The sequence below is a fragment of the Dermacentor silvarum genome, chromosome 1, assembly GCF_013339745.2.
Source record: "Dermacentor silvarum isolate Dsil-2018 chromosome 1, BIME_Dsil_1.4, whole genome shotgun sequence".
NCBI classification, from domain to species: domain Eukaryota; kingdom Metazoa; phylum Arthropoda; class Arachnida; order Ixodida; family Ixodidae; genus Dermacentor; species Dermacentor silvarum.
Window position 1 is genome coordinate 53,169,073 of NC_051154.1, and position 23,861 is coordinate 53,192,933.

General features: G+C 46.5%; 1 protein-coding gene across 1 annotated transcript in view; it reads right to left on the reverse strand.

The window, feature by feature from the left end:
* Nucleotides 1–13,365, reverse strand: part of LOC119438598 (low-density lipoprotein receptor-related protein 6) — a 79,737-nt gene extending 66,372 nt beyond the window's left edge. The window contains exons 1-2 of the mRNA XM_049661083.1: nt 13,051–13,365; nt 11,698–11,832 (exon numbers count right to left, since the gene is read on the reverse strand). Of these exons, the coding sequence (XP_049517040.1) occupies nt 11,698–11,832; nt 13,051–13,138 (223 nt within the window). The 5' untranslated portion in view covers nt 13,139–13,365. The remainder of the gene's footprint in view (nt 1–11,697; nt 11,833–13,050) is intronic.
* Nucleotides 13,366–23,861: the final 10,496 nt, after the last annotated feature.

A 23,861-nucleotide genomic window follows, 5' to 3' on the forward strand; every position in this document is an offset into this window, starting at 1 on the left:
TGCCAGCGGCTACGGAATCGGCGCTGTTTTAGTCCAGCATCAGAATGGGCATGCCCGTGTTGTCGCCTATGCCAGCCGTCTCCTTTCCTTAGCCGAACAGAACTACTCTATTACAGAACGGAAGTGTCTTGCTCTCGTTTGGGCGGTGGGCAAATTCCGCCCCTATTTACATGGCCAGCATTTCACTGACTACCGATCACCATGCACTTTGCTGGCTTTCATCGCTTAAGGATCCCACTGGGCGTCTTGGTCGCTGGGCACTCCGGCTCCAAGAATACACTTACTCTGTTTCTTATAAATCTGGCCAATTGCACCGGGATGTTGACTGTTCGTCCCGCAATCCCGTGGATCCGCCTGAAGCCTTCGATGACATGCCTGCATGTGTACTCTCGCTCTCCGCTTTAAGCCACATCTGTGATGAACAGCGCTGTGATCCCATTTTAAGTGAGCTTATTCAGAATCTGGATTCCGCAGCGCCCGATCCTTCCCTTCGCATCTTCGTGCTTAAAGATGACACGTTATATCGCTACAACATCCACCCGGACGGACGCGAACTGTTGCTCGTCGTTCCTACGCATCTGCGCTTGAGCGTTTTCGGCCAGCTACATGCCGCCCCGACCGCTGGTCACCTTGGAGTTTCCCGGACCTACGATCGCGTTCGGCGTCGCTTCTTTTGGCCCGGTCTTTACCGCTCTGTTTGTCACTACGTAGCTGCTTGTGAACCCTGCCAACGCCGAAACAAACCACCTAAACCTCCTGCTGGCCTCCTTCAGCCCCTTGACGTCCCATCTGACCCCTTCTTCCGAGTTGGCCTTGACCTCCTCGGTTCTTTCCCGACCTCTACTTCTGGAAACAAATGGATTGCCGTTGCTACGGACCACTCCACCCGCTACGCAATTACACGCGCTCTCCTTACCAGTTGTGCTACGGACGTCGTTGATTTCCTACTACACGATGTCATCTTACATCACGGAGCCCCTTGTCAACTCCTCACTGAACATGGCCGTTACTTTCTCTCCTGAGTTATCGATGACCTGCTTCGCTCCTGCGCGACAAAACACAAATTTACGACAGCTTACCACCCGCAAACTAACAGCTTGACTGAGCGCTTCAACCGGACGCTTACTGACATGCTTTCTATGTATGTCTCATCTGACCATCAAGACTGTTGCCCTTCGTTACATTCACTTACGATTCCTCCCGTCATGATACTGCTGGTTTTTCACTCTTTTATCTTCTGTTTGGCCGCGACCCAACGTTACCTTTTGACACTATCATCCCCAATGCCGTCCATTTGCCAGCTGAGTACGCTCGTGATGCCATTTCCTGAGCTGATGAGGCACGCCAAATTGCTCGCCGTCGCCTTACTACATCGCAAGGCCACCAGAAGCACCACTACGACTCCTGTCATCTCAACTTTATCTGTACTCCGGGTGCCCTTGTGCTTCTATGGACTCCAACTCGGCGCGTTGGATTCTCAAAAAAATTGCTTTCGCGGTACTCCGGACCCTACCGTGTCTTACGCCGTGTAACAGTATGAGATTGGCCCGCTCGAGTCTTCCTTGCCAACCGTTTCATAACCTACTTACGTTGTTCATGTATCCCGCCTGAATCATAGCAAGCACCGTGACGGTGCTTGAGCAGCCGGGGGTCATGTGACGGTATGATTTATCTAGAGGAGCATCGATGAAGAAGACGCTGATGATCTGGCGCGCGCTCTCGGCAATATGGTTGACACTTGATCGCCTTGTAAATATACTGTAAATATGTTTTCCTGTTGTGTTTGCCTCCCCGTAAGAATATTTTCAGAATGCTTTGCTTCCACACAGCGTGGTCAACGATTCGGTCAAGTACCAGAAATGACAAGCTCTTCGACGACGCAAAGGCTTGGTGGGGGCAAACGCCGCCAAGCTTTATGTACACACTAGTGGAATTTTTAGCGCTGATCCCCCCTCAGCAGTTATGGTTAACACAATCCGGAATGAAGTAGAGGCGCGCCATGAATTGGGCCGCAACGTTCTGTGCATGGTTGAGGGGATCAACCCCATGACATCCCCCCCCCCCTTCGAACCGCCCCACTAGCCCTCGCCTTGCTTTCACATTAAAGCGTTCCCTTTTATCAATGTCACTCTTTAGGAGCCCACCTCCTGAAATTTCCTGTTCCATTGGAAAGAATTGAAAGGGGGGAGGGGTTTTTCTCAGAAAACTTCGAGGGGGAGTCCGACCCCCAAACCCCCCCTCTGGCTACGCCAATGCTCTTTGGTCTCCTGGCAATTAGAGCGCACCAGCTATGCGGCAGCTAAGGCACTAAGGCAATGCCCCAAAGCCAGCACAGCGCGGAGCCATATTAAATTTTTCACAAAAAAAAAAAAAAAAACAATTGCACTTCCGCTTCCTGTTAATGCACTGCCGCTTCTTATTTTCGTACTACTGTAGAAGGTACAGTTTCCCTTCTCTAAAGTTGGTTCTTTATTCTATGACTGCGTAGTCGCCATCTATGATCGTGTCGATAGTGACTATGGTTTCGTCCTCAGTTGTTGTAGCAAACGATAGCTTCGTTTTGTCTCGGTGCATGCATCAGCCACGTGCCTTCAGAAACGCAAGGTGGCTGTATATGATTGCGTCAATAGCGGCTGCGGTTTTGTCCGCGGCGGTTGTGGTACAGTAGTTTCATTTTGATTCAGTGCAAAGCTGACGAGGCTGAAGAGCACCGGCTACATCGCGATGGACGGACAATCTTTTGGCGACCAGCTTACTGGCGAAAAAGTAATTGGTATGTGCGCGCAGTAGTGAAAAACACGTCCGATGAAGACAGGCGCTGCAGAGGCGCTGGAAAGGGCGTTGCAAGGCCTTCGGCACTGTGAGCGCTAATCAGTCACGAGATGACGAGAAATGCAGCATCCGCACTGCTTTTATGCCATATGCAACAGAATTTGCCGATTCATAAAAGCACGTTGACGTAGTAAGCATTTGTTTTCTCAATACCCTTGATAATTAACATTTGGTTAATTCGGACATGGTTCCGTGAAATCTTAATTAACGGGGTTTTACGGTATACGGAATGTTCCAGAACACTATTCCATGCGAAATCGAGCGGAGTCGCCATTGTCACCACGCTTAGGGTGCTAGTCAGCAGCGTGTACACATGCTTGTATGGCAGGGGTTTATCGTCATTGCTGTCCTGTCGTCATGGCGCCCTCATAATTATTTGCTGGCCCTTTTTTTGACGATTAATTCCAGCATTTGGCCTTCGGCTACTGTGTCTGCACTGTAATACTGTGTCTGTCTAGCACTTGCGGTGTGTTCGGTCACCTGCTACATTGACCAGACAGAAATTTTGTAGTTGCCCAGCGCATTACGCATATCATGATTGACGCTTGATGCTATTCTCGGGAAATTACGTGGTCGCTGCATTGCGTTAATGCAAGCACTGCTTTAGCAGCATTGCAGCAAAATGCAGTCTGGAGCATCTGATAGCAGGGCGGACAAAATTAGTGGGGTAAATAAACAAAGTTATGTAGTCTTATGCTGCAGTGCTGACCTTCGCAAGATAACTTTAATTACATTTGGTTACCTCCACCGTGACACAGCTCGCCTTTGCATGCAAGTCAGCTCAGCGTAATCCTTTCTTTCTTTGCTCCTCCCATGGGCAGCAAGCACATTTCGTAAGCAAGGTTCGTCCAGCCATGAGAATTAATGCTATCGCATAACAAAACCAAGCGACAACCTTTGCTTAGATCATCGTTTTCAACATATTTGTTCTGTAACCGCGTCATACTTATTAGGAACTAAAACGAGAAAACTGCGAAGCTCGTGTTTACTGGTACTTGACCAAATAAGTAGGTAGAGTGCTACACACACAAAGGCACAATAAAATCGTCACCGGCTTTCCCGCATTTTTCTTTTTACAACATATCTTTATTACGCTCATAAAGTGATGTTTTTGGAATTGTTTCCGGCATTGTAAAAGTGTGCTGAACAGAAATAGCCTTTGCTAATGTAAGCAAATATAAAATTATTGTGTAGGAAAGTTGTAATGAGATTAACTAGCAAAAAAATAGTGTAAAGCATGCTTGATGATTGCGATACATAAGAGACTGTGGTACAACTAATGTTAGAGCTTGTCAGTAAAATATTGAGATTTTACTTGTCAGAAAAAATTTTCTACATGCAACACTAAGTGACTAGAATTAAGAGCGAAATCCAAAATGTGTGTTCGATGGCAATGCCACTTAGTTGACGCATAATTTTGTGAATGAGCCCTGCGATCATGCTTCATTTTCAAATGTGCGTAGACTCACTTACTCCCTTGATGCCATGTTTTATGACTGAGTCACGAGACAGTGGGCCTTGCCATGGCTGTAGTTATATAAAACAACTTATTTTTTTTACAATGAACAAAATTTACTTCAGGGATTTTAAATGTCAAACCCACCATTTTAGGCATGTTGCAGTGGAGGACTGTGGATTAATATTGAACACCTGGGTTTAACATGCATGTAGATATAACACTTAAGTGCTTTTGCATTTCGCCAACATTGAAATGTGGCCGGAGCAGGGGCTCCGGAAGTATATCTAATGTGAGTGGGGGCGAGGTCTGGGGACTCATGTCGCATCGTGTAGTTCACCCGCCTCTCTCTCTCTCTCTCTCTATATACATACATATATATATATATATATATATATAAATGAAATATGAAGAGGGAACCGAGGGGCTCGATTTTGTTAATGTTAAGAAAATAATGATTTTTTTTTTCTACATTCCAATTTCAACCACACTTTATTTCCCCGATGCTTTCTTCGGCTTCATTATCTGTTGGCTTTATGTGGTCATATATATAGAAGACGCCAACAAAGACACCAAGGACAACATAGGGAGGAAAACATGTACTTACTAATTGAGTTAAGAAAATGATCAATTGATGGAAATGAAAATGGATGGATGAAAAAAGAACTTGCCACTGGTGGGGAACGAACCCACGTCTTCGCATGAAGCGTTCGATGCTCTTACCAATTGAGCTACCGTGGCGCCGTTTTCCCTTCCACTTTCTGGGGTATTTATATTTTACAACTACTAGAACTAACCCTGGGAGGGTTAGCCAGCACCACCACTCATAAACCTTGGCAGCGGATGTGGAACATCCTTTCTACAAGCTGCGCCACAGATGTCGCCGATTTTCTTCTACACGACGTGATTTTATTACATGGAGCTGCGCAACAACTTCTCACAGACCGTGGCCGGACATTCCTCTCAAAAGTTATCGCGGACATCCTGCAGTCCTGTGCCACGAGGCAGAAGCTATCCACGTCATACCATCCGCAAACAAAAGGCCTCACGGAGCGTCTCAATCGCACTCTAACAGACCCCCCCCAAGCTCGCGAAGTATCTCTTCAGACCACACAGACTGGGACCTCGCTCTACCGTTTATCACGTTTGCATATAATTTCTCGCGCCACGACACCAGCCGGTTATTCCCCATTTTTCCTTCTGTTCGGCCGAGAACCAGCACTGCCCCTCGACACAACCCTCCCTGTTCACGCCACACTGACCAGTGATTATGCACTTGACACCATCGCCCGCGCTGCCCACACAAGCGAAATTGCCCGTGACCGCCTTCTGAACTCCCAAGAGAGTCAAAGGCGTTTGTACGACCAGTGACACCGAGACGTGCACTTCCCGCCTGGTTCTTTGGTGCTTCTATGGTCTCCGTCACGTCAGGTCGGCCTGTCAGAAAAACTGCTGTCTCGTTACACAAACCCATACCAAGTACTTCGTGCTGTGACTCCCGTCACCTACGAGATAGCCCTGACGCCTCACATCTGCTTCCCAGTCCAGTGATATTGTGCACGTTACACGACTGAAGCAGTATCACCCTCCCAAGTGATGACATTTAGACGCTTCGGGACGTCGCGTCTGCCACTGGGGGATTATGCTACACGCATGTGGTATTTGATTGTTTGAACGAGGCAAGCGGGCGCCATCACTCGAAAAAAGAGGAAGAACTAGCTGGGCTCGCGCGGTGAATCTAACCGTGCAGCGCTGCAACCGTTGTTGAAAATATAACCTGTAAATAGTTGCTCGTCTTACTGACTCGTCCCTCGCATAACAATATTATTTCCCAAAGTGTGGGACGAAATACATGGGCGTTCCAGTTACTTTTGTGCTTCAGTGTATAAAACAGCCCCATTTTGGTAAAAAAGTAAGTGGAACAACAGTGCATTTTTACGGCGAGTTTCATGGCGCATATCTCCAAATTGTTGTCATTCTGGAAATTCATTCCAAGTGGATACGCCTCTGGATACGGAAATTCATGCATATGCCGAAGACTTTCCGCCACCACTAGCCATGCTAGAAGAAAGCTCGTTGAATTCGCAAAAAGATTACCTGGGTCACCGAGCTTCCAGCTGCGGCACAACAAGCTCATTGTTAATAAACGCTACATGTACGACGCTGCCGGCAGCAGCATTAAAGAGCTAAACATGCCTACTTTCCGGTGAATCATCTAGCAGTGCATCGCAACCCTCCACGCCAAACTTGAGTGGCAAAACACCACCGTAGGAGACAGTAGCGCACCCAGGATCTCTGCCAGGGGGGGGTTGACAGTTTGCCGATACCATCTAAACAGCACTAATTTCGATTTCTTAACGGGAAATTGTAAAAAAAAATTCGCTTTTTGCGAGTGTGCAGACGATTGCGCGTCTTACATCTTAGTTGCAGTACTCAAATGCGTAAGGAAAGAAAAGGGGTTAAACAATAGGGGGGGTTAAGACGGCCTCAAGGGGGGGTTACAACCCCCGAATCCCCCCCCGTCGGTGCGCCACTGGTAGGAGAGCACAAGGGGACGTGGTGGTTTCTTGCCGGCACCCGTTGTGTCGTCTGTACTTTTGGCAAATGTCAGGAGTGTACTTAATAAGCGAGAATCACTTAAATCAATTATTGACACGTGCAATGCAGCTATCATTGCGCTCACTGAAACCTGGCTTCACCCAAACATTGCTGACAACGAAATATTTTATGATGCGCCCAGCTTCACCACTTATCGCTGTGACCACGTATCATACGTAGGAGGTGGTGTTATGTTGGCTATTTCGTGAGATATTCCATCCTCTTATATTCCTGTTCAAACTAATCTTGAAACTGTATGGGCACACGATCATATCTGTCATAAAAGCATGGTGTTTGGGGTTTGCTATCGTCCGCCCAATAAATTTTGCTGCCCATTTACATGACGCTATTGATACCATTAATACACGTCACCCTAACGCTCTCATTTTTCGCCTGGGTGACTAACTTTCCCAACATTTCCTGGTCTTCTGATCCTCCGGTTTCGAAACCATTTTCATCAAAAAGCTTTGACTTCATCAATCTTTGCTCAATATTTTCTCTTTACCAACTTGTTTCGCAACCTGCTAGACTATCAAACAATACACCAAATATGCTAGACCTTATACTATCGAACGGTCATGATATAGTCTCCGATTTATCGTATCTGCCTGGTCTAAGCAGTCATTTAGCGCACTGTTTTGAAGTAAAACATAGTCAGTCTATAAACTGGAGAGTCAAAATTCGTAATTTAACACCTTCGTAATTGCAACAAAGTCAACTTTGAAGCTATTAATAATGAACTGTCATAATAATGAACGTTTTCTTAGATAATTTCGAAAGTCTAACAACAGAAACTAACTAGAATATGCTTCTAACAAAAGTGCAAGAACTAATTGACGGGCACGTACCTATGCACACTATTTCTTGAAGCTAAACATTTCGACAGAATTACCTGTCTGGTTGGGAAAATTGATGAAGACTTAGAGATTGACTGCAACCAAATAAGGAAATTTACTAGCCCGACGTTTCGGAACCAATTCGGCTCCTTCTTCAGGGGGTATTCTTCGGAGGTGGCGGTGTGCCGCTTTTAAAAGGTCTGTCGTAACAAAGGAGAGGAAGAGGGAGAGAGCGTATTTTTCTTCGCTTTCAAAAGCACTCTGGTATAACTTGCATATAAAACGACTTTGTAACAAACAAACAAAAAAAAACGGCTGTATCGCCCCCTCAGCCAAGCATTCTCCCTCCCAGGAGCGGTGGGATGCATATGTGAAAGCGAATAATGCTAACGTCTCCACACTAAAAGGTTCTCGTAATAATTTCCTACAACACACTTTGGCAACTATGCTCAGTAATGATCCAAAAACGTTTTGGCAAAACATTAACCCCCCGACCATAACAGCAAAATCACATTACTTGACTCTTCTGGGGAAGCAATCTCTGTTGCCGACTGTCCTATTGTGTTAAATGATGTATTTTGTTGTAATTTTGTTACAAACTCGTGTACAAAATTTCCCAACGTGGAGTGTTTTGATTCTCTAACTGTGGATCCAGTAATTATTCAACCCCATGGCACTGAAAAAATTATTGAATCATTGAAAGTGTCCTCAAGCGCAAAGACTTGATCTCATCAATGCTAAATTCTTAAAAAGTACCGAAATGTATTCTAGTATTACGCTATCTAAGATATTCCAACAATCGACTGATGAATCCACACTGCCATCCGACTAGAAAGTTGGAAAGGTGGTTTCAGTTCATAAATCGGGAAGTAAAAATTCACCCTTAAACAAACACCCGATTTCATTAACTAGTATTCCGTGTAAAATCCTCAAACATGTCCTTTACACAAACAATGTTATTTTCCGTGATGCTAACTATTTTTTTTCGAAGGCTCAACATGGTTTCCAAAGATCCCTTTCTGTGAAACACAGCTGGCTTCCTTCACACACAAACTACATACAATTCTTGATCATAGTTCTATAGCAGACTGTGTTTTCCTAGATTTCACAAAAGCTTTTGAAAAAGTTTGCCACAGTTTACTTCTTTTTAAATTAAGCAAACTGAACATAGATAGGAAACTACTCTCTTGGATCAAATATTTTCTATCCGGACGCTCACAATTCGTGTCTGCTAACACTTTCAATTCCCCGTTGAGGCCAGTTCATTCTGGCGTACTCCAAGGTTCGGTACTCGGCCCTCTCCTGTTTCTCACTTATATTAATGACTTGCCCCAATGCGTGACCTCTAACATTCACTTATTTGCCAATGATTGCGTACGTAGTCTTCCGAGAAATTACTGACCGAAATGATATTAAGATTCTTCAAAACGATATCAACTCTTTATCTAACTGGTGTAAAGTCCAGTTGATGGAACTCAACACAACCAAATGTAAGGTATTACGTGTCTCCTTTCTACTTGGCCCATTTCCTACTTGCTCGAGAACTTGACTCTCGAATCCGTAACGTCCCATTGCTACCTAGGTGTTCACATAACTTCCTCTCTTACTTGGCCTCTTCATATTAGCAAAATAATTAGCAACTGCTAACTGCTTGTTAGATTACCTCTGGCGCAACTTTTCATCTGTTCCTGTTTTTTTTAAAGCTCCTCCTTTACAAAACATTAATCTGAAGTAAACTTGAACATGCCGCTTCCACCTGGGACCCCAGCACTTATATATTAGCCTCTGCCCTCGAGCTAGTCTAAAATAACTTTATTCTTGGAAACTACAGTCGTACTGCCAATATCCCTTTAATGAAAGAGTCTTTAGCTTGCGTCACTCTCCTGTCGTCACAAGTTTTCTTGCCTATGTCTCTTCCACAAAACATACTACATTCCTGCCCTGCACAATGACCTTATTCTTCCTCCATCATACATTCCCCCTCGTTTGAATCATGCACAAAAGGTGGGCATTTTGTGTTTAACGCAAATATGTTATCAATCATTTATACCCCGCACCTCACAGAACTGGAACCACCTTCTGGGATCAGTCCACGTCCACTGTTCAATATTCCCAGTTTCATAACGTTTTAAACACAAGTTAATTACTGTGTAACTAACCAAGTATATAGTTATGTTGTTTTCGGTCTATTGCTTGTATTTTTGTTGTTCCAGTTTGTAGTGCATACTTTCTCATCATTTCAGCTAACATTGTATTAACAGAACAAAGCCTGTATCGTGTTTTTTCAGTATGTTCCACTCCCCTCTGTAATGCATCTGGCCCTGAGGGTAATATAAATAATATATAAATGTGCAGAATACTTCATCTCAAGAAGTGCATAAAAGGCTTATCAAGAAGTGTATAAAAGGCTTATTGCCCAAATCCAAAAAGCACCTTGGCGACACTGTGATCATATTTGCAGTCAAAAATAATATCTTCCAGGTATAACTTCGTTAATGTCAAAATGCAGAACTTTCTAGCTATCCAAGAAAGTTTTGACTTTACCAAACACGAAACGAACCAATTAATAAAATAAAATAAAAACGCACGAGAAGGGCATTACTGACCCAACTTGCGTAGCAATGGCGTGCAATGAACACTTTTCCTGATTTTTGTGCAGTAGAAATAACGAGATTTCACTCACACCCCTAAGTATTATGTGCCCGATTTACTCATAACAAAAGAAGGTATATTCTTGCTGCCCTGCTCCACTTAGACCAAGAAATCTTCAGGACTAGACGAAATTCCAAACATATTTTCGTGTAGGTACACCAAGTGGTTTGCGAGCACATAAACCTCCTTACAAAAGTGGTGAGGAGGAAAAAAAAAATGTGTGCTTGGAGAGAATACCACCAGCTGCTATATTACAGCGTACCTGTCAACCAGACTTGTAAGAAACAAAGTAAATGTAATGAATTACTTGTAATAAATTATATTTTTGAATTAGAACCAGTTTTTTTCTGTAACATGTGCAAGCCTGCTGTCGGCTTTTCAATGCTCACGAGAGTTCTTGGCCACATAATCAATGCCACTTTCCTCCTACCTCGATAACCATCGGCTGCAGCTCACACAGGCTTCTTTTATTCACCAAAATGAAAATTTTAGATGTGGAGCTGAGCAGCTTTCCTAATCAAGCATTTCAGGAAGTGTTTCTTTCATGCAAAACTCCCGAGTTCAGAAGTTCTGCATGGAAACTTCAACAAAGTTAACCATTACAAGGCTAGTGCAAACAAATTATATTTACAAAGTTTGCCAACTTTCTGGACAGATGTTTTTTTACAAAATTATTTATTTTATTACAATTATTTTATTACAAAATTATTATTTATTACAAATTACATTTATTTTACAAAAGAAAATTAAAAGTATGACTAGAAGAGGGATGCCAAGTACAAATGATAATAAGATTGTGGCTGCTAATGCCTAGTGGTAGCACACTGCATGAAGACAGCTGACAGAACACGTGCTTTTTAAGTCCCAGTACCCATTCACAGTTCTTAAAAACCTTCAATTTGCCACAGAAGAGAGCAATGCTACAACTGTTGGTATGCTTACCAGCATAAAGACGAAACTGAAAAACAAATCTTAGTGTTCATACTCGAGACAAGGAAATCAAGCATTCAAATTAATATTCACATGAAACTGATACGAAACACTGAAAACCTGGTACTAGTTATATTAATGGGATCCTCTTAGGACCTCAAGTGCTATGTTTTATAAGCTCTGCACTACTATCACTAACTGCTTTTAATTTCAAAGTGCACAAGGATGATACAAGGGAGAATCGAGAGATGAATATTCAGGACAGAGCACAACTTCTATAATTGCCTGCTCAGTTACAAAGGCAACAGTGACAGGAGAAACTGGCAGTTAATAGAGTTAATTAAATTCAGCCTGAACATGCAATCAGCAATGCTTGTGCTATGGGTGCCTTACCTACTGGAAGACAGGAAACACGATTGGTGTCTAGGCGAAAGCCCTCAACACAACCACATTCAACAAGAGATTGATTTTTCCAATTTTGAATGCACGTCTGGGCGCAGCGTCCCCATTCATTACATGGGGATTCACCTGGAAGAAAATGGCAGGAGAAGGTTAGAAACATTACAGCCTTGATGGAAGAAAGAATGGTATTAATGAATCCTCAGTGTACAAACGTGCCCGCATAAACATTTTCCATGAAGAATTATAAGTATGAATGATCAATTAGGAAATCTTGAGATAGCGATGTGGTAATTTAAAGCACTTCGGTAGCCTAATAATATCTTTATGCAATTTCTTTCACGCAATAACACTGCACATACTCTATCATAAAGCGGCAGCGTGAATGGACCGATTTCAGGCCATCTGGGATTGTTTAGTATGCGAAAGAAATATTGCAGGTGTTTTACAGCCCTTGCATTCGAATGGTGCCGCAGCGACCGTAATGAGCGCACAGAAACAAACCAGTAGCAGAACATCTATGCCACAGCTCATGGTAGTGCATGAACTCAGAACTAAGGTTATCACCTTAATATCAATAATCTTGCTCTAAACAGTAGCCGCGCGGCTCATTCTTTTAACTGCTTTTGGTAAGGCACACTATCATTTCTTAATAAAGGTCGAAAGTTGAAACTGTCCCAGTCGGCGACAAGTGCAGTTTTGATAAGCCAAGATCCTGCCTTGCGCGAAACGTCGCCCCCCCCCCCCCCCCCCCAAAAAAAAAAAAAAATGTGTGCGTGTGTGAGTGAAGGGGAGAGTTAACGCAACTTTCCTTAAAGCTGTTTTCGCCTTACTTTCCAGCGCTCAGGCATTCACCGATTGCTCTTTTGCATACACCGTGGTAAAATACAGGCTAATATGAAATAAAAGTAAACGGTGCGAACAAGTAGATTAAGATGTGTGAGTGAGTGAGAGAGTGTGTGTGTGTGTGTGTGTGTGTGTGTGTGTGTGTGTGTGTGTGTGTGTGTGTGTGTGTGTGTGAAACTAAGTTTGCGCCGCGCATGGCCCAAGTCACGATATCACGCTACCCTTCTGTTGATATACATTAATATATATATATATAAAGTTATAAGCCGCGGTGGGAGCGAGGTTTTCGTGCTTAGAGTGGCCAAACTGTATGACAATACAAGTTGTTGGCTGCCGCCGCTAGCGAGCAGGAACACGAATGCGCGCAACTTAGTGCGTGACCCTCCATCGTCCTTCTCAGCGAGCGACGATTGCGCCAAACGCACGCCGGAAGCACATAAAACACCCTACTCATGCACTTAGGCAGTTTAAAAACGTTACCGCGACAATATTCATACTTACCATTATTGGCCTGAAGAGATTCCGCAAGGTTGAGGGCGATAGCAAATAAAGACGGGAGTAGACGCGCGAAGAAGCATGCAGAGGGCATGTCAGAGGTTAAGAAACTAAGGAGCAAAAAGCGGTGAGGTGGACTTCAAACGCTTCGGGCAAGCAGTGCAGTGCATCTATCGTCATAGTAGTTCTACAAAGGCGATGAGCCGCATTTGTAGGCGGTAAATTGGTAGCAAAGGGCTGCCGCGCACGGAGCTGATGAGACGAATAGGCAGACGAAGTCGTGTGGTCGTGCCGTGCACCGGTAAGGGACCCTTTTTCCTACAAGGGACAACATTGCGCCACCATACAGTAAAGTTCATTGGCGCTAGCTGTGCGGGTTAAATATACCACATTTTCATTTTTCGTGTATTTTACATAAACCGAAAACCAAACAGCCTTGCACAGTAGCAAATTGTGCATTGTATGCAAAAGAAGCTTCACAGCTCGGCTGAGGGCTCCACGGTGAAAAAGCATGAAAAGACATCTGCGGCTTTTGCACCATGCACGGAGGAAGCGTATTACTTCATACCTTACAACTATAATTCAGAGGCTTAGGCAATCTGTTGATCAGATAATTAGACTACATGGCAGAGTATCACACAAGAGAGGGGGCCTGCGAGAAGGACAACTTCTCCAACTCGTTCAAGCCTTCGTAATCCCTCGTGCCCTACCTCACTCTCACTAAATAGGAGATCCGCAAGGTTCACAAATTCGCCCTAGGGTTACCGATTTCTTGCCATTGGGGCAAGAAATTGCAGACTAATATAATCCACTACCGAATATGCATACTTGACAGCCTTGACATTAACCCTCCTTTCCAATTAACGTACACGCAAAATTCATCTGCGGAGTGAGCCAAATTGTATGTACCACCGCTTCCCCAGAACATGCACCCACACCACATGCGGAAAGTGGCTCGTGTGCGAGCGCTGCACCGTCACCAAAGTTTGTATGGGTGTTCTGTGCCGTCACTACGATAAACTACCCAGCACACGTCGCAGAATACCCCTAAAACCCCCATAAATTCGCCAGCTGGAGGCACAAGAGGCAGCCGGCTGCAGGGGCTCTTGCGTTGCCCAGGGGGCGCTGCAAAAATTGTGCTAAAAAGCGCCCTCAATCCGAAACTGGGTAGTACGTTTGTATGGGTGTTCTGTACGTAGTACCAAGCTCGGTCGTCTGCTTCGGGAAGCACGTTTACAATATGGACCAGCCACTTTCGGTTTTGTTGTACTACGGCTTGCAGTGAATATCGGGCGCCGAATATTTTTCCATGGGTGGCATGCTGCGTAAAGGCAAGAAATTATGCAACGCCGAATACGCGTACGCCGTTCGGCGAAGTTTTAGCGCAGTGTCAATCGCAAGGGAAGCGAGTCACGCACGTGCGAAGTTGAACTTCAGGTAAGGTTTGCACGCTGCTAGATTCAGGCGCACAAACGCGAGGGAATGCTTTCTATAAAAGAATTCACAGCAGTGATAAGCAGACATGTGTACGGAGCTGCTCGAGCGCACGATCGTACGCGCCGCGATGGCAGCGGTCTTTCGACATGCCGCGAAACGGCGGGTCTCCTGCAATCTTTGTTGACTGCATGCCGCTAGACAAGTAATTATGCCTGCGCTGTAGTAGCGGCCATCTGTCCCTTTAGCAATTGATAATTAACTGATGCAATGCATATAAGCTCGCAGTAACGTACGTACGTGCGAATCGCGCTGCAGCGCGAGCTCGTGCGCTGCACGCTTGATGTAGCTTTTAATGACAGCGCTCGAACATCGATGTGCTGTAATCAATACTACCTTGCTGTGCTGCCTCGACGTGTTGGCTTCGGGTCAACGATGAGCACATTCAACTGTGAACATTCAACCTGTTCTGCTCGTAGTGGGGTAGTGAATTGTCACCGAATCAGCCCGATCATTTGTGGTCATTTGCACACACCTGGTCACTTCACCACTTCGCACCGGTCGAATTGTTAATTGTCGCTGTGGCCGGGTCTCGAATCGTGAATCACCAGCCATGCCTGCTGCTATGTCAGTCTTCCATTTCGCTTACCCAGCACGACGAACTGCAGTTATCCAGCGCGCCCGACGCTCCACTTCGTGAGGCCTTGAAGGAAAACGGTAGAATCTGATGTTGGAATTCAGGCCTTCTTGTTCACGGCAGCCCACGAAGCAGCAGTAACGACGGTGACGCTTTTTCGAGGCTGAGCTAGTTCTCTCCGGATCGGCGTCGCCGAAGTCTTCTGCTTCCAGCATTACATCCCACGGCACACGGAGAGTCCGTTTTCGTATAACTATAGGCTGCGGCGAGCTCGCAGCCTGGTCGCCATGGTCTGTGAGAAGTGACGAGCCTTTTCGCACTCGAAACAGGGCAGAAAAAAGTGCGAATCGACGAAAAACGTGGGCTAGAAACGTGCTTCGCCACAGCCAGGGCTCAATACTGCTGGTACTACCCAGATGATGTTTTTCGACGTCACCAGGCGCCGCTACTATACCTTAAGCTCCAGCGCAAGACGCCCGAACTCCTTATGCTAACTATAACCACATACTTCTAGATCCGAGCCTGCATGGTCTGCAGGACGTCGCTAGCTGGGCCGTGGAGGTGATGGGGTTCTGCCACGAGTAGATGTCTCTGTCGCCTCCCACCCCCGCAGATCCTGCAGGGTTTTAATCCTGACAAATAAAGTTCATTCATTTCTTCATTCCTTCCACCATGGTTTGCAGCGCCATGGCCGTCACGTGCCGTTGTCAGATGGGAAGGGGACTTGGCACCCGTAGGTACCGCGCCCCAGAGCGTACATGTACTCATCAACCCAGCATCATTCGGTACATTGACCCCGGCACGCCCCCCTACCCGGGCTGACTGGGTGGGGGGTTTTGCAGGGGCGTAGCCAGAAATTTTTTCGGGGGGGGGGGGGGGGGTTCACCGGCCCGACCGGGGGGGGGGGGGGGGGGGGGGGGCACGCTTCTGCTTTCCTCTAGGTCACGTGATCGATAACAAATGTCGGTAGTTTAAGCAGACTTTATACATGTATATCAAAGACATGGGACCCCCCCTCCCCCCCCTCCTCCCCCCCCCCCTTCGCGTGTGCGTGTGAAGAAATTAAGTAAAAAGTAAAGTAAGCTCAGTAAATACAGTAAGTACGACAGGTACAGTGGGCGTTTGGAACAACGGTCTGTCATCGCGCCACTGAATGGATCAGTCTTCGAAAACGCATCATTGAGACGACCCGTGCCGTCGGAGAAGACATCATTAATTGTTCATTTCCGTTAAGCGTAGATAGCGTCGTCCTCGTCGGGGCGAAGTGCGTTTCACAAGTCAAGGACCGCTATACGCGTGAAAATGCACGTGTGACCAGGCTATACCTACTCCCATAGCAATAGCTTGTTCGCTGCGTCTTTGCGCTAGAAAACTTAAATACGCGCAAGAACGCGTAAGGCTTTTTTTTTTTTTTTTTTTTTTTCGAAGCTTTCGTCGCCCTGCTCCCTCATACGAGAGGGTTGCATTTCCTGCGGCAAGTGCATGGGCCGCTGTGTCTTCCGCTGTGTGCGAGCGTGCAGCCGTCATTTGCCTTTACGTCAACAGATTCAGAATTGTACAGAATATTTCACCGCACAGCATAGATATGGCTTGTGTACGCATTTTAAGTAGTGCGTGCAACTCACTTCTGCTTCACTTACGCCGGTGCAAACAGGAAGCGGCTTTGTACCTCACAGAATCTCGACTGATTGGTGTACTAGTGATGCAGGATTGAACTCCGGTATTGTTCAGTACATAGTGCACATAATCAATTTCTCAGGACGCGTGAACTCCGACGAGAACTGTCAGCGCCTGCAACAAGAGTTTACTTACGCTGTACTGCGCACAGCAGTAATTCATGGTTGTCGGCTGTCTGTTTCGTGCATTCTGTTGCGAGTCGGTGGAATTTCACTGCTGTCATCAACCCCTACGTGTGTACATTGCTGGTTTGGGATTCCACAACAAAACAGCAACTACCAGCCTTCCGTAATTGCTGGTTTGGGATTCAGCAACACAACAGTAATTACCAGCCTTCCGTATAGGGGCGCAATCGCAAACAAGAGACGTTTCTCGCGCAGACTAAGCCTACGTTCACACTTGGGAAGCGGCAAGCGGGCGGAAAGGCCAAAGCGGCCTGAAAATTTTTTCCGCGCCTGTCCAAGTTCACATTTGTTTTGCTACCGCCGCTGCCGTTTTCGTCCAGATCCATCTCGTCTGCGTACGTTTGTCGGCGTGGGGGCGCTCATTATCGCATTATTTCGAGCGGTATGTTCATTCTTTGACCCACGTACCGTCATCAAAAGTGATCATTTTACGCAACTTCGCGTTTCATCTGCGACCTTGGGTAAATTCCTCGTTGGCGTTCCGTAATTCTCCGCACACGGGCGCGGTAGCGCTGAGTCACAGGTTGGTGCCTAGGCGTGAGAATATTTCTTTAATAGCTTTTATTTACAAGTTGTAATAACATTTCATCATTTCGTATATTGTCGGCGCCTCCAGGACACCAAAGGGGCAACGGGAACACCACAGCTAAAACCCGGGCTGGCCCTTGTGTTGGGGCTCGCCAAAGCCAGCGCGTCCTACTTGAGACCTACGCTCTCAATCTATCGTCGCGACGAGAAAAGCACCCCGCGACTTCTGCAACATACCGTACACGTGCGAGGAGAATTATGGAGCGCCAACGAGGAATCTGCGCCTAATTATTGTCTGCCGTGCAAGAAGAAATGGCTTTTATACTTCTACCTACTTGTTTTCTAGAAATGGACAATGAATAAACGGAAGACGCGGACACCTCGGAAACGGCGGTGGTGGGTTCGCCTGGCTTTGCAAAAGCGCGAGAAGTTGGGTCACGCCAAGGCTTCGTTGCGGCACCTCCGGTCGCGCGACGTTGAATACACTATCGCGAGTATTGCTGACAGTACGTTTTAGTGCCACTCTTGTCGTAGAGCAAGGGCTGGTTCTTGATCGCGTCGATCAGCATTACAGCCTACACTTCTGGTGCCATGTTCAATTTTACGGCCGGTTGTTTACATGCTATAGAGTGTAGCTTCCAGTGAAGCAGAACAACTTTCCGCCGCGTTTCCGCTTCGCCATGGCGAAAAAATCGGCCCGAGACTGGTTTGGCTAGCAGCCTGTTTTTCTGCCTGTTTTGCCGCCTAGGCAGGCGGATTTTTGCAAGATTTTGCCGCTTCCTACAGCTTCGAGACCAAGTGTGAACGTAGCCTAAGATCCTGCACGAGCACGGCCTAACCGGCACCTGAAGGGAAGCGGCGAAAATGTATACCGGAGATTTCGACCACCTGGGGTTAAGGCGGCGGTCCCACTCCGGCGGCACGAGCACCCCGTTTTCAGTACTTTTGGAGCAACCGTGGCGGCTCTTCTACTTAAGATATGAAGTTGTCGTATAAACCATAAAAAGCTTAATTCTTGTAAATTCCAACTATATATAATATAAGAAAATTGATTGGTGTGATTTAGAAATAAATGTTCAAGAACAAGCATGAGATACATGGTTTTTGCGAACTCTGTCTCAGTTGTGACCATATTTAGAAGAAACTACCGCACTTACTGCATTGCGGCTTGCTCTGTAGCTTTAGGACATATTTATCTAGTTCCTAGACGTAGCAAATTAATTTTTAATTTTTACTTTTTGGATAATTTGCTTTTGAAAATTGCCAAATATTGCAATCTTCTGTTGTAAACAGCCAGACAACTACATGCTCAAGGAAGCTAAATTGTGGGTAAAATAGAGATCAAAGTATTTCCATTTAGGAGGCAAAATTTCATTCGTGTAACTTTATTAGTTTTCCTAATAATGCGGCTGAAAGTAAGCAATATTTAGAATTCTGGTTTTATTTTTGGGCAGTTTTGCGGGAAGGTAATAAAGCTGTGAAGCTGCGCTTTAAAACTAATAAAGTTACATGAATGAAATTTTGTGTCCTAAATGGAAATTCCTTGAACTCTACTTTACCCAACATTTAGCTTCCTTGAGCATGTAGTTGCCGGGTTGTTTACAACAAAAGATTGCAATATTTGGCAATTTTCAAAAGCAAATTATCCATAAAGTAAAAACTAAAAATTAATTTGCTACGTCTAGGAACTAGATAAATATGTCCTAAAGCTACAGAGCAAGCCGCAATGCAGTAAGTGCGGTAGCTTCTTCTAAATATGGTCACAACTGAGACACAGTTCGCAAAAACCATGTATCTCATGCTTGTTCTTGAACATATATTTCTAAATCACACCAATCAGTTTCTTTATATTATATATAGTTGGAATCTACAAGAACTAAGCTTTTTATGGTTTATACGACAACTTCATATCTTAAGTAGAAGAGCCGCCACGGTTGCTCCAAAAGTACTGAAAACGGGGGGCTCGTGCCGCCGGAGTGGGACCGCCGCCTTAACGTGCACCTAAATCACGCGTCTTGTCTGCCTCGTCCTTGTCAGTGTGTGTTAGCGCAGTTAAAAAAAATTATACCATGCTAAGTAAATGGGCCTCGAGCGTTTTCGCCATCATCTAAAATGCGGCTGCCGCATTTGTTGCTTCAGAATGCGGCCGCCACATTCTCGCCCAAAAGTTCACAGAGTGTCAAAGCCTTGACAAACACCGTGACAGTTTTTTCCATATGCAGACATGATTCGCTGTAAATTACCAACCAAATGGAAGCGCCCAGGAATGAAATTGTGATAGTAGCACCGCTTTCATGAATTATGTCAGCGCGAAGCGACGAAAACAAAGGGCGGGTAAGTGGGGGGGGGGGGGGGGGGTTGCGGAAAAAATTTCGGGGGGGGGGTTTGAACCCCCCCAACCCCCCCCCCCCCCCTGGCTACGCCCCTGGGGTTTTGGTTTGGGCCAACGGTCCTTCCCGGACAAGGGGGCCGCTGTGGAGCGGCACACACTGTGCTATTTCACGCTTCACACAAACAGCCATGTCGGTCGTCAGGGACACGAGCCCATCAGATCCCTGGATTGCCTCGACGGGTAGTAAGTGGTTCGCATGGAAAGGGTTGGCGCTATCTTCTGCAGCCCTTGAGGGAGCACGGCTCAGCGCCGATCGTTCATAGAGGAAGGGAACGAGAGAGAGAGAGAGAGAACACATTTGATTATATATACGTATTTAATTCTATGTGCGTGCATATATATATATATATATATATATATATATATACCTCTCCTCAGTTCGTTCCTGTTCCTTCCTCATTGGTCCCAATGCTTTGTACAAGCGTTTCCTTTGGTTCTTTCGCCCGTTTTCGTACAGAGGCGCCGGTGCAAAGAGCGCGTGATCTCGCACTACCGAGTCGCAGGCGCTTTCGCCGCCGATTTTCTGAGGTTTTACGTGCCGAAACCAACGTGCACCTAAAATCTAGTACGGGGGCGTGTCTGCACTTCATTGAAGAGCAGCACACACCCAGTGACCCAAGTCGGCGTCAAAGATGTTCATTGAAGAACGGCACATATAGTCTCCCTTTTGTAACTCCATTCAACCTTCTAATGCCGTTTTTTAGCCATGTATTTCTTCATATACTCGCTACATTCATTTAGTTGCCGGTAATATCGGTCGGCTCCCCAATGACTAATTTGCACAGGAGTACTTGCCTGTGCACCATTGATATGGGAAATACGTGCGTCTATGAGGACAAAATGACAGCCCACGAAACACACAAGCAGCTATTTGATGTCTAAAAGATGTTGTGAACGGATAATCCAAAAGTCTAATAGCTGTCCTGGTCAAGACATTTTCTAGCCGTGGACGTCTACAGGTACTTCAGTAAGCCCTGCTAACGTTACACTAAAAGTTGGCTAATAAACACCTCGACAAGAACAACTTCAAGAATTGTATTAGACGTCCTCAGAATTCTGTAATAATGGCTTTGGAAACATTATGCAGGCTTTTATAAAACATCTTAATTGACAAGAACAAGTTAAGAATTTTATTAGACGTTCCCAGAATTCTGCTATAAATTACAACAGAATTCTGGGGACGTCTAACAAAACTCTTAATTAAGCCTGCATATTGTTTCCGAAGTCATAACGTATAATGGCTTCAGAAACAATATACAGGCTTTCAGGGGCGTAGCCAGAAATTTTTTTCGGGGGGGGGGGGGGGGGGGGGCAAGCGTCCACTTTCCTCTACGTGACGTGATCGATAATAAATATCGGTAGTTTAAGCACCCTCTATGTATGTATATCAAAGACATGGGACCCCCCCTCCCCCCTCGCGTGTGTGTGTGCTAGAGCACTGCACGGGCTCGGGCTTACCCGAAAGCCCGGGCCCGTGGGCCGGGCCGGGCCGGGTAGAACTGTTTTTTCACGGGCTCGGGCTGGGCTCGGACACGGCGTGTGCTTTTTGACCCGGGCCCGGGCCGGGCTCAGGCTTTCTGGTGGTGTGCATGTAACGTGCAGTGAGTTATTCTCGGGCGACTCAACTCTGAAAAACATTATTTTTCGGTCTCGGGCCGGGTTCGGGCCAGTTTAGAGTCGGGCTCGGGCCAGGCTCGGGCCTAAGGTAAAGGGGTGGCCGGCCGGGCCGGGCGGGTAACGTAGATTATTTCCGGGCCCGGGCCGGGCCCGGGTCTCGCCATAAACGTTTTGATCGGGCTCGGGCGGGCCACCCAACGTAATAACGGGCCCGGGCCGGGCCCGGGCTGAAAAAATCGGCCCGTGCAGTGCTCTAGTGTGTGCTTGTGAAGAAATTAAGTAAAAAGTAATGTAAGCTCAGTAAAATACAGTAAGTACGACAGGTACAGTGGGCGTTTGGAGCAACCGTCTCTCATCGCGCCACTGAATGGACCAGTCTTCGAAAACGCATCATTGAGACGACCCGCCCGATCGGAGAAGACATCATTAATTGTTAATCTCCGTTAAGCGTGGATGGCGTCGTCCTCGTCGGGGCGAAGTGCGTTTCACAGGTCAAGGACGGCTATACATGTGAAAATGCACGTGTTACCAGGCTATACCTACTCCCATAGCAATAGCTTGTTCGCTGCGTCTTTGCGCTAGAAAACTTAAATACGCGCAAAAACGAGTAATGCTTTTTTTTTTTACGAAGCTTTCGTCGCCTTGCATTTCCTGTGGCAAGTGCATGGGCTGCTGTGTCTTCCGCTGTGTGCGAGCGTGCAGCCGTCATTTGCCTTTACGTCATGGCATGTGTACGCATTTTAAGTAGTGCGTGCGAGTCATTTCTGCTTCACTTAGGCCGGTGCAAATAGGAAGCGGCCTTGTACCTCACAGAATCTCGACTGATTGGTGTACTAGTGATGCAGGAATGAACTCCGGTCTTGTTCAGTGCATAGTGCAGATAATCAATTTCTGAGGACGCGTGAACTCCCACGAGAACTGTCAGCGCCTGCAACAAGAGTTTACTTACGCTGTACTGCGCACATGTAATCCATGCTTGTCGGCTGTCTGTTTCGTGCATTCTGTTGCGAGTCGGTGGAATTTCACTGCTGGCATCAACCCTTTGGTGGGCACATTGCTGGTTTGGGATTCCACAACACAACAGCAACTACCAGCCTTTCGCAATTGCTGGTTGGGGATTCAGCAACACAACAGTAACTACCAGCCTTCCGTAGGGGCGCAATCGCAAACGAGAGACGTTCTGCGCTGCAGACTATGGCTACGTTCACAGTTGGGAAGCGGCAAGCGGGTGGAGAGGCCAAAGCTGCCGGAAAGGCCAAAGCGGCCGCAAAATCTTTTCCGCGCATGTCCAAGTTCACATTTGTTTTGCTACCACCGCGGCCGCCGCTGCCGCTTTCGTCCACATCCATCTAGTCTGCGTACGTTTGTCGGCGTGGTGGCGCTCATTATCGCATTATTTCGAGCGGTATGTTCATTCACTGACCCACCCGTCATCAAAAGTGATCATCTTGCGCAATTTCGCGTGTCATCTGCGACCTTCGGTAAATTCCTCGTTGGCGTTCTGTAATTCTCCTCACACGGGCGCGGTAGCGCTGTGTCACAGGTTGCTGCCTGGGCGTGATTATATTTCTTTAATAGCTTTTATTTACAAGTTGTAATAACATTTCATCAATTCGTATTATATTCGGCGCCTCCAGGACACGAAAGTGGCAACGGGAACACCAAAGCTAAAACCCGGGCTGGCCCTTTGTGTTGAGGCTCGCCAAAGCCTGCGCGTCCTTCGTGAGACCTACGCTCCCAATCTATCGTCGCGACGAGAAAAGCACCCCGCGACTTCTGCAACATACCGTGCACGTGCGAGGAGAATTATGGAGCGCCAACGAGGAATCTGCCTAACTATTGTCTGTCATGGAAGTGGAAGAAGAAATGGCTTTTATACTTCTACCTACTTGTTTTCTAGAAATGGACAATGAATAAACGGAAGACAAGAAAACCTCGGAAACGGCGGTGGTGGGTTCGCCTGGCTTTGCAAAAGCGCGAGAAGTTGGGTCACGCGACTCCGTTGGCTTCGTTGCCGCGCCTCCGGTCGCGCGACGTTGAATACTATCGCGAGTATTGCTGACAGTACGTTTTAGTACTTCTCTTGTCGTAGAGCAAGGGGTGGTTCTTGATCGCGTCGATCAGCATTGCAGCCTACACTTTTGGTGCCATGTTCAATGTTACGACCTGAAGTTTACATGCTAGTGTAGCTTCCGGTCGAGCAGAACGACTTTCCGCCACGTTTCCGCTTCGCCATGGCGAAAAAATCGGTCCGAGACCAATTTGGCTCGCCGCCTGTTTTTCTGCCTGTTTTGCCGCCTAGGCGGGCGGATTTTTGCAAGATTTTGCCGCTTCCGCCAGCTTCGAG